Here is an 11,747-nt window from a genome sequence, read left to right as displayed (position 1 = left end):
CGTCAGGAGCTCCTTCAGTTGTTGGAGGATGGAGAAGAGGACGCAGCCATGACTTGTGAGACGTCGTCTGAGTCAGCTGCTACTCACTGGGCGATTAGAAATATGGTGTCCTCGCAAAAGTGGAAAGAGGCCAGGCCTTGTCTTATAGACAATATGTTAGCTACTCTGGATCCACAGTCACACCGTGTGTGTCAGTGTGGCAAACAAGTAGTTGTGAGGTGTCTGGACTGCCTGCCTCTTCCATTCCTTTGTGCTGACTGTGATATTGCAGTTCACACACGCTTTGTCCTGCACAACAGAGAGGCAGTAACAGGAGGGTTTTTGCAGCCTTCATCAGAGTTTCACAAGCCAATAGGTACGGTTTTTAAGTCTTATGCTTTCTTGCTATGTACTATGAGTGGGTGCTGTTATTGTATATTTATTGTGTATCAGTTAATTTCAATTCTTTTTATATATATATATATATATATATATATATATATATATATATATTGTGTGTTTTAATGTTAGTTCGGCTGTTGCCTGTCCAAAGGCCAGACCATGTGTGTGACTGCCCAGCAGGTAACGTTGAGGTTTCACCCGGCTCAATTGTGGCTCTTGTAACCATAAATGGTAAGTTGCCCTTTTGTCACACACTACATACACAATAGATGTGTTTGGAGGTTTAATTGCAAATTGTGCATTGCTATCTTGGTTTGAATTGCCCTCGGCCCGCAGTATGTATGTATGTGGGCACCTGTCAAAGGTCATTTGGATTTACCAGATCAATTTGAAAACAACATGAAATCTTCACAACATGAAAAAAATGAATGCTTTGAGCCATGACTGAATTTATCCTTATCCTTTCTAAAGGCCGTTATAACCTTGCACTGTCAGTGGTGAGCTGCACCAGCTGTGGCCTAATGTGGTCCCCCTCAGTTAAGGACATCCTGGGTAGTGGATATTGGCCTGGCACCTTAAATTTCTGCACCCTGTTTTCAATGGATGTCTTTCAGTCTTTCTATGATATTAAGAAGGCTGCACCAGGGATGTCACTTAAGGCATTTGTCAAAATGCTGGATGAAAGAACAGCCCATTTTGGAAGGGTGAGTTTCTAAATTTGTTTAAGGAAATTGTGCAAATCAATGTTTATGATGACTGTCCTTGAATATTCTGTTGTATGCCCTCTATGTAAAAGACTGGCCGAATATCAGCTGATGCCTTCAGTAAAAGTTTCTTGGAGTGGAGTGCTGTAAAGTTTGAGGTGGACAGGATGTGCAAGGAGCCATGCTTTAGCTGCCCTGCCTGCACTCCAGACATGCTTGCCGTCTCAGTTGATGGAAACCGTAAGCTTTATCGCTTTCAATCTAATGCAAGGTACGTTATGCATTGTGTACATAAATCAAATATGGATTTGTAGAAAAATGTATTTTAATGTTTCTTTTCAAACAACTGTCACTGTGTATGTTCAGCACTTCAGAGCAGGGGAACTTTGAAGGTGTCTTCATTGAAAAAGATGAGGACGTTGCTGAGTTTGTGAAATACATCCAGAGACACACAAGTCATGTAAGATACACATATATATTAGTGCTGTTAGCGTTAATCTTGTTAAAATGACGTTAATGCCATAACCATATACACATACGTGTGTGTGTGTGTGTGTGTGTGTGTGTGTGTGTGTGTGTGTGTGTGTATACATATATGGATGGGTGGATATTTATTTTATTTTTCTCTTGGTGTTGTCGTAATACTATTTACTTTACTTTATCTTAATGTATACTTTATTTTGTCACCATGTGTATTTAAAAAAACAAACAAAAACAACATGATTTTTATTTTGTGTTATCAGTGCTGTCCTGGGAAGATATGAGGTCTTGTGTGACTTGACGCTAATTCAGCTAATTGTTATGCATTGGTTTTAAAAAGTTTGTCCCTGATAGGGCTTAATCATGTCATGTCTTTTATGTTAAAATCTTTGAGTGTATAGGTCCCGGGGAAAGGGTTGTGCGGATCTTCATCTTGGACTGCAGCAAAGGAGTCGTCCAAAAAGTCCACTGGGAAGTTGGATGAAGAGGGCATGGAAATAGCTGTTTGTCGCCACGGAGTCCTCTTAGCTGCATTGAACATGTTTCGAGGGGAGATCTTTGCTTACCCCCTTTTTCTCCAGAGGAAGTTGGCAGCTAACGTCCCAGGACATATTACGTTCCTTTGCTCCGATGTGGCCTGTAAATATTTCCCCTATTTAACCAAGGTGGCTCAGCAGTGCCCTGAGCTGAGGAACCTCTTGTCAATGCGTCCTTTTCTCTCCGTCATGCATGCAAAGGCTCACACTTGGAAATGCGAGGTATACTGCAGCTTGTAGTTTTGGATTAGTTTGAGACATTTTGTTATAAGGTTGAATGAATTCAGCAGTCATGTATTGTGACCTCCTTTCTATAGATCAAATGGGGAGGTGCGTTTCAGGATGGGGCCGGTTCAACAGTTGGAGAAGAGGTGGAACAAGTAAACAGTTTCCTGTCTAGGGCGGCCATCACAACGAAGTACATGTCTAAAGCAGGTATGTGTTCGTGTCTGAGATTCCACTCAGTATCTTGCTCATTAATTCTTATTTGTATACTAATTGAAATGCAGGGCAAACAGACATGCTGACCCTCCTGGCTTTGGGTTGGAACAAAAGGAAAGTGGAACAACTGGGCCGCACTTTGAGCCAGAGATATCTCAAGGTGATTTTTTTGTTTTTTTTTTTTTTTTTCAAAAACCATTTTAATGTGTGTGGTAATGGGGGGAAAACACCTGTACTCTAAAAACATCAATGTGAATGACATTTATTAATGTATTCTTAGATCATAAGGATCCTTAGAGAACAAGTGGAGAGCCTGAATGTGACCAAAAATGAGCTGGGTGTGGATGACGACACACTGCAGCAATGGGTGGCCGATGTGCAGAAATGGGCTGAAGGTGAGTCTCAATATAACGCACTCATGTATAACAATAGGACCCACCATGGCCTCATTAAAGAACTTAAGGTAGAGTTAATATCTTTCTGACAGTGTCAACAAACAATGAAAAATAAGTTTTGTAAAAGTGGAATTTATGGCAGAGTTGTTGCGTTTCATCAAATTGGATTGAACCTGGGTTGAAATGATGTCGTACTAGTTGGTTTTATAAACCTGAACACCGACATACTTGTTATCTAATGATAATGCAGCACATGAAGGCTACAGATGTCTTATAATGAATATCATCAAGTCAGTGATTACAGAGTCCACTGTAGTTTGGTGACTGTTACTCATCCTGTATTCTGATTAATATTCCTCTCACTTAGAAACTGATCAAACTGATGGCAGCCTTGGAGCGTTGCAGGCACGAATAGAGGAGCTTGTCGTCATCATCAGAGTGCGAACACAAAGTCTTTACAGACAAAATGGTACGTCCCAGTTTCTTTGAAATGGACCGTTTGATACTTAGTTTGTACAGCTTGTACAGCTACTTTGTAAACAGAATAAAATCAGATCCAGGTTTGTTTAATCTGGATGTGATGCGTGTTCTAGCAAACAAATTGATGAGTGTAGATTAAAATGTAAATATATACATTATGTGAAGGTGTGAATTTTTTATGATCATTTACAGATAGCAACAAGAGGCGACACAGAATTCGCAAGGTCATCTTAGTTGAGAAGAAACGCTTGGCGGCTGCTGTTGACGACTACAACAAGCTTGCTGAACCAACAAAGCAAATCGTATCCAGTGATGCCCTCATCCAGACCGATATTTGGCCCTGGCAGAGCACAAGTGAACGTAAGCTCTTGATTTATAAATATCCTTTTAAAACAAACTCCCAGTATCTGAGCAGTAGTTGAATGTTTGGTTCTTGAGTCATAACATGCTACTATGTTTTCCCATCTGATGTTGTTAAACTGTAGCTGCTGCTGAACTCCAGACAAAGAGAAAGGTCTTTGAGAAGGTGATGGCTGTGAGGCGCCTGAGAGAGGAGGAGATGATCCTTTGCAGGGAGATGCGGCATCACTGGACAGTGTTGCGAATGCGATCTGTGGTGTTGGGGACAATCTCCTCAGACTGTAAGCACTTTATTTATTTATTCATTTTTTGACGAATCGATTGAAAATAAGAGCAGATGCTAAAGTCTTACTGGATCTTTTACCTATATCTAGATTGCTAGCTAACACTGCCTTCTCCCTTTAAAAAAAAAGTTTAATTACAGGATCCTAATTCCTTGTGTTTATGAGGTGAGGGGGTTTTTTTGTTTGTTTTTTTTACTTCACTCATATATATTTGTTTTGTTCTTTTTACAGCCTCCCTTGTTGGCATGTCGGAGGATGCACAGAAGGGACTCCGTAGCCTGGTTTTAAAAAAACAAAGTGAACTGAAAGCTGAAATGCTCAAAGTAAAGGACATGTACAAGAGAATCCTCAGCCACCAACCACTCCTGGAAATGGACTCGGAGGAGGAGGAGGACATTCCAGACGATGCCACTGAGAGTGATTTGAGCACTTCTGATGAAGACTGATTGTGTCATCCTTGATGTTATTTTTGGTAAAATAAAAAGTTAATCACATCTCTGTTTAATGTGATTTTTCAACAGACATTTTACATTTTGAGAAGAAAAATGGAATTTCCTTGGTGCAGTTGTTTACCCATAATCATGCTTTCCCATGTAATTTAATGACTAGTGTACATGTTCAGATAGACTAACATAATTTAATTTATGGGATGCTTTCTGGGCTGCTCAAATTATCACAAAATTTAAAAGCACGAGGCAGCACACTCACAAGTAAATTTTTTGTTGAGTGTTTTGTCGAAGAAATCAGCAAGTACAATTGATATGTTTGCTGTAGCGGTGTGTGTGTGTTAAGCATGCCAGCACACTGGTGAACTGACAGTCCCCTGGAATGCAGTCCCGAATGCACCGAGCCCACTGACTCGCCCCAGAGCAAATGAAATTGCTTATCTAGAAAGACAACCGTCATCAAAGAAGTAAAAGAGTAGGAAACAAATGGTAAGGGAAGGTACTGTGCAGTAGGAAAGAAAGGCCAGAGCCGTGCAAAATGACCTCCAGCAGGCCACAAATGTGCACGTCTGCTCAAACGGTCAGAAACGGACTCCATGAGGGTGGTATGAGGGCCCGACTCCTGCCCTGTGCTCCTCACAGATGAAAGCAGGTTCACACTGAGCACTTGGGACAGAGTCTGGAGACACCGTGAAGAACCTTCTGCTGCCTGCAACATCCTCCAGCATGTCGGTTTGGCAGTGGGTCAGTTTTGGTGTGGGGTGGCATCTCTTTGGGGACCGCACAGCCCTCCATGTGTTCGGCAGAGGTAGCCTGACTGCCATTAGGTACTGAGATGAGATGCTCAGACCCCTTGTGAGACCATATGCTGGTGCGGTTGGCCCCGGGTGCCTCCTAATGCAAGACAATGCTAGACCTCATATGGCTGGAGTGTGTCAGCAGTTCCCGCAAGACGAAGGCATTGATGCTGTGGACTGGCCCACCCATTCCCCAGACCTGAATCCAATTGAGGACATCTGGGACATCAACTGCAGCACAAAATGTCCAGGAGTCTGGGAGGAGATCCCTCAGGAGAGCATCTGCCACTTCATCAGGAGCATGCCCAGGTGTTGTAGGGAGGTCATACAGGCATGTGGAGGCCACACAGACTAGTGAGCCTCATTTTGCCATGTTTTAAGGACATTACATAAAACCAGATTAATGATTCTGTATTGCATTGATCAAGGAACCAACCCAATAGGAGCTAAAGGAATCCTCTTGATATTACTTGACTCAGTAAGTTTATATTATCTTTAATGTGCATTTTCTGCATCAGTTTAGAACATAACATGTTAGCGCTCCCTGGTCCTTTTTGGAGACAGATCCTGAGACAGCAGGCAGCTATGGAGAACTCGTGTCAGCTGTGGTAATTAAGTAATACTTTGATTTAATATTGATTTCATGACAACTATCCTCATACACATATTCCTGGATATATATAATGACATAAGTAAAACTCCCATTTTAGAATCATTGCCTTCTTTGATCTGACTTATTGCCTCAGACTTTGGCCCTGTGTCCCCAAAAGTCTAGAAAATCCATGACACTGAGTAAGAGGCCTTTATCATGTTATAAGTGAGAGAGTTTGGTGTAACAATGGTTGAACATGCCAAATCAACCCACAACATACTGCCATTCCCCAGCTGTAACCTGCATATGCATCAAACCAAAATCCAGTATCATAGCCACATGATAGACATAAAGATGAGGTTAAAAGGGTTGTATCATTTTGCCAGATAGCTTCATCCCCAAAAAGATAAACATTCGTCAAAAACCAAAGTTTGTGAATATTTGCTGTATTGCCAGGCCTAAACCAACCTGTTAAACTTATCAAATTATTGTCATAGATACAAACCTATTGATTGAAACAGAATAATCCATTCAAGCCTCCATCATCATCCAAGATCACTGTTACTATTCAGATTATTTTATCTCTATTTTCCTCTAGAATGTTTTGAAAATCAGCATTTTCAATAGATCAATAGACTTTTTAAAAGTTTATTTTGATCCTATTGTTTACTTGTGTAATTGCATTTTTATTGAAATTATGACAGGAAAACCCTTAATCAAATTGTATCTTTGATATCTAATAATACTATTAACAATAATGTTACATATGTAATATGTACACAATAATAATTTGCAAACAAACAAGAAAAATAGCAAAAAATGTCAATTTCTTTTCTACTACCCTGTATATAAAAACCACATATGACCACAACTCCAAATGTGCAATTGTCACTGCATCTAAACATGACATATTGCAAAAGGTAGAAACATTTAATATACAATATGTTCTGAAGCTGGTACTGGTGCAGTTAACTTTGCTTTATGCTCCCATACACAGTAGGTGTTATTTACTTTAACTTGTAATATGTTATAATAAGCAAGTCACTTCTATATTTATGAGAATGTAGACAATAATGTTGGCTGATATGTAAAACTATGAGATATTGAGTGCAGGGAAGATATTATTGATCGATCAGATTCATGAATGTGTTAGGTACAAAAGCCACTTAGAGAGTGAAACAGAGACTGGCACTGGTTGAAATGTATAGAAAATATTTTATTTTGAACTTTTATGCTGAACTACAAACTGTGAACTGTGCCATCTCTGCGACCTGTGGTGCCTGGTTTACTGTGTGTAAAACTGCGCCGGTTCCCATGTGTCATCCCACACTTTGCCACTGTCAGGAGAAAAACATAACAAACAACAACCACAACCACACACAAAATAGGATAATTTAGGTTGTGACATATGACAATTTTTTAGGATGAAATATCTTCTATATTCATGTCATACTTTATACACCTTCATTGTAATATAAATTAATCAAATCAAGTCAGAGAGTAATAATATATGGAGTAGATGTCAAGCAGGACCACAGCAGCAGCCACGAGCCATCGGAACCTGCTGGATGAGAGAGCACAGAAACTCCAGGGAAGAAGTTTAGTTAGTAACATGCATGAACTGCATTACTGAGACATGTACGTTTACAGATGGTGAGGGAGAGGGGGAGAGTTTTTAGTAAAAGGAGACGTGACTGCATCTTCAACCAATACTGAGCCTGCATAACCCTGAAAGAGACAGACAGAGAGGGGGGGGGGACACTAACCCCCAGCAGTCTGGTCCTATCACAGCATAACTAAAGGCTGACCTGAACCAGCCCTAACTATAAGCTCTATAAAGAAGTAAAGTCTTATGCCTACTCTTAAAAGTGTTGACCATGTCCACCTCCAAAACTCATAATGGACTTTGGAGGTGGACAGCTATCAAGCTCCTCACAGAAGAGCAGCTTGATTGCTAAAAGCTCTCAATTTACTTTAGTCCAAATACATGAATTCAAATTGAGGTGAGAACTATTTATCAACAATATGAATGTCTGTTCCCGTTGTTACTACATACCATGTTAAGCAGGGCTTCCACTTGACTTTAACTTCTTCTTTTCCTGAAAACATGATTTAAACAAACAGTTAATTAAGAAAGACATGCAAGTTGCATACAAAAAGGAGCTTATAAACATTTATGTACTATTGAATGGCTCAATATATTATACAATTAGTTTACAAAAACATAAGAACCACTACAATGCTTGTACTGCCAGCATCGAGTGCATGTCAGCAAAGCAACACTGCTTACATTGTGGCTCACAAGCAAAAACTAACTGAAGCAGATGTTACTGAATGGGAAGGAGCACCTCCACATCAATCACTCCTTCTGAGCATGATGTCAGGAGGACTTTAAAGAACGTAAACACCAGGAAGGCAGCATGACCAGGTCATATCAGATGGTATGTTCTTATTTAATGTCCTATTTGGAGCAAAATACAGACTCAGTGGCTGAATTAATGTAGATTCATCAAACACAAAAGCTTATGGATAGTCAGTCAGGCACAGTTCAAATCCGGGAAGTCCAAAGATGCAAACAAATCTGCACAACAGCAGGCTAAATTACTTACATTTACAACTCTCCTGTCTACTATCTCTTCATATTTGAAAATTTTCTGCGTACGGTGTTTTCGGCATTCTGAAAAATAACAAATGAAATATTTACATGAGGTCTGTAAAACTGGAGATAATGCAAACATTAAGAAAAAGAAATCTTAACAAACTTAACGAACCTGTCATGTGTTTCGTACATTTACAATACCATAACGTCTAACCTTTCCTTGTCCTTTTTTTGATTGGGAGATTAGAGGTGTACACCGTAGAAATTGAGGGAGATGCAGGATGTGGAGATGGAGAGGAGGATGCAGGAGGAAGCAGAGACAGAGAGGAAGATGCAGGAGGAAGCAGAGACGGAGAGGAAGATGCAGGAGGAAGCAGAGACGGAGAAGAAGATGCAGGAGGAAGCAGAGACGGAGAGGAAGATGCAGGAGGAAGCAGAGACGGAGAGGAAGATGCAGGAGGAAGCAGAGACGGAGAGGAAGATGCAGGAGGAAGCAGAGATGGAGGGGAGGATGCAGGAGGAAGTAGAGACGGAGAGGAAGATGCAGGAGGAAGCAGAGACGGAGAGGAAGATGCAGGAGGAAGCAGAGACGGAGAGGAAGATGCAGGAGGAAGCAGAGACAGAGAGGAAGATGCAGGAGGAAGCAGAGACGGAGAGGAAGATGCAGGAGGAAGCAGAGATGGAGGGGAGGATGCAGGAGGAAGTAGAGACGGAGAGGAAGATGCAGGAGGAAGCAGAGACGGAGAGGAAGATGCAGGAGGAAGCAGAGACAGAGAGGAAGATGCAGGAGGAAGCAGAGACGGAGAGGAAGATGCAGGAGGAAGCAGAGATGGAGGGGAGGATGCAGGAGGAAGTAGAGACGGAGAGGAAGATGCAGGAGGAAGCAGAGACGGAGAGGAAGATGCAGGAGGAAGCAGAGACGGAGAGGGAGCTGCAGGAGGCTGACAGAGGGAAGATGTTGGTACAGGCTCTAAATGAAGAATAAATTCCTCGTTTAGAGCCTCTGGGTCTGGGACTGGTCCAGCATCCACATTGTCAGCAGAGGATGGTCCAGCTGCTGGTGTAGAACTTTCAGCAGGAGGTGAAGCTTGTAATTCTGCAAAATTTTAAATATTACACATTCATTAAAATGGGTTGGAAAAATGTACAGTACACATAAACACATAATAAGTAGTGATTTGCATGTTTTCAGTTAATTTTTTACTAAAGTTACAACTTGTAAATATTGGCATCAAATAAGTCATCTCACATACTCACTGACCCAAATCATTCAGTACAAGTTCCTCCCGGGTAGTGTGACATCTGTAGTGCTTTTCTACATTGTACATTAATAAATTAATGAGTGTGACTATAAATCCAGATAGCTAATGAATTTTTTCCTCTGATGACACTACTTACCTGAATTTGTAGTGCATAACATTTGACACTTAAAGCTAGTACTGTGACTTAAGAGTTTTGTACAATGGTGATGCTAACTACCTAAGGAAGGTAATCAGGTAACCTCTTAAGAAGTATATAAGTTATTTAAGAATCATGGTGTTCATATTGGTAACATTATATAACATTTGTTATACTAGAAAGTCTCGAAGAGAATTATCAGGTCTGGTTTTCGTGAAGATTTTTAAAATTACATTTGTATATACATGAGTGTGAAAGACCATACTATACACACACACACACATACAAAATTGTTCAGGTGGGTAACACCAGAGGTTCAGTATGGCTAGCTTTGGTGATGTGAACGCCACATGGGGAGGTAATAAGGCATATATAACACTATTTTCATGTTAGCAACAGGACATGTAGGGCAGCTGTCACCTCACAGCAAGACGGTTACTGGTCTGAACCTTGGCTGAATAATAGAATAGAATAGGACAGAATAGAGTAGAGTAAAATAGAATAGCTGGTGACTGTTAACTATCCTCATCCTCACCATCTTGTTTGTCTCAGTGTACCCCGTGATGATCTGCTTTCTTATCTAGGGTGTACCTATGAGGATAGGCTACCTGATAAGGACACCTGGTTACAGATAATGGACAAAGCATATCTTACTTCTCAGAAGGTGTTCATAAAGCTTCCTCATCTTCATGAGGATGTCACGTGCAGCACCTTCCGCTGGTTCGATCTGAGTGATCACGTCCCCTACTATACGGCCCTTACGGTCAAACTGTCCAAGAAACAGAATAGGCTGGTAGCCCAGGGCATGTAGTTTGGAAACCTGCAAGAACAACAAAGAAAAACATATGCAGCCAGTCTTTCATGTAAGCAAATTGATGTTTAAGTTTCACATCTTTGCTGTTTTATTGTTGTAGATAGTTAAAAAGTATTTATGGTGACCAAACCTGTAAATGTATGATAAAATCCATCTTGAAATGTTTTGTCTCTCAGTTAATAGCCGATTAAATTAAAATTCAGAAGTAGCTTAAATAAAAATAGTTTTTAACAAGTTTTTCGTGGTTTGATGTCTTTAATGTGATGATGTTATTCTGATATGAATAACTTTTTTATTTATGCTCTTTTATGTGTATATACCTGTCTTGTTAGTTTCTTACTTTGTGATATACAAGAAAACATTGACAACTGTGATTAATAAAGAATTGTCTAGCAGACCAACCACTTATTAGATCAGAACTTTTAAACTTACTGACAACTGGGCTGAATTAACCACCCTGCTCGCATTTCTGTTTTTTTTAACAGAGGCAGCCCAGTTAATGTTTTTAAACTGTTCTTGGTTTTTTTTCAATCCCTCCTTTACGTTCAGGCTACCCAGGCATCCACTGCATGTCTTCCTGTTGCAGGTGTTTGGAGCCTGACAGGAAGGGCATGGTTTAGTTTTTGGTTTTGTCATGTCTGCAAATGAAAATGAAACATGTAGGGATTATTTCAGGTCTGCTTTGGTTAAATGATTACAAAAATAATTTATGACCAAAGAAATAACTTATATTACGAGGCATTATTACACCATATTTAGAAAAAAAATCAATTAGAGATTAAAGTCGTTAATATTGAGTTAATTACGTGAATAGGGTTAAAAAAAACTGAATTGATTAAAGAAAAGATACATTGCTAAAATAGAGCAGTACTAACATTAGCTGGGTGGCTAAGCAAGTGTCTTACACATGGGAATACATCAAAAAGAAAAATTAAATAAACTTTTGCAGAAGTAGTTCTCTTGGTACACAGACTGCTCTGTGAAAACATTTCAAGTTTAATATCTGCTGATTAATATTTCAGTGAACATGCAAATTACCC

At 40.1% G+C, this 11,747-nt stretch overlaps 1 protein-coding gene across 1 annotated transcript; it reads left to right on the top strand.

Annotated features, from left to right (window-relative positions):
- Nucleotides 1–879: 879 nt before the first annotated feature.
- On the top strand, nt 880–4,555 carry LOC120435122. Its single transcript, XM_039604102.1, has 11 exons — nt 880–1,085; nt 1,178–1,356; nt 1,452–1,545; nt 1,967–2,323; nt 2,419–2,536; nt 2,611–2,702; nt 2,823–2,937; nt 3,305–3,406; nt 3,610–3,777; nt 3,903–4,058; nt 4,293–4,555. Exons 1-11 carry the CDS (start codon nt 903–905, stop codon nt 4,505–4,507), a joined length of 1,779 nt encoding a protein of 592 aa, XP_039460036.1. The 5' UTR covers nt 880–902; the 3' UTR covers nt 4,508–4,555.
- Nucleotides 4,556–11,747: the final 7,192 nt, after the last annotated feature.

This window comes from Oreochromis aureus, linkage group 20 (genome assembly GCF_013358895.1).
Source record: "Oreochromis aureus strain Israel breed Guangdong linkage group 20, ZZ_aureus, whole genome shotgun sequence".
Classification (NCBI taxonomy): domain Eukaryota; kingdom Metazoa; phylum Chordata; class Actinopteri; order Cichliformes; family Cichlidae; genus Oreochromis; species Oreochromis aureus.
Note: the sequence above shows the minus strand (reverse complement) of the source record. Positions and strands in the feature narration are given on the sequence as shown.

Coding starts and splice junctions, on each gene's coding strand:
- LOC120435122 (XM_039604102.1), top strand. CDS start 903: ATGTGGTCCCCCTCAGTTAAGGACATCCTGGGTAGTGGATATTGGCCT. Junction 1,086..1,177: donor GAACAGCCCATTTTGGAAGG/GTGAGTTTCTAA, acceptor TCTATGTAAAAG/ACTGGCCGAATATCAGCTGA. Junction 2,324..2,418: donor CTCACACTTGGAAATGCGAG/GTATACTGCAGC, acceptor TCCTTTCTATAG/ATCAAATGGGGAGGTGCGTT.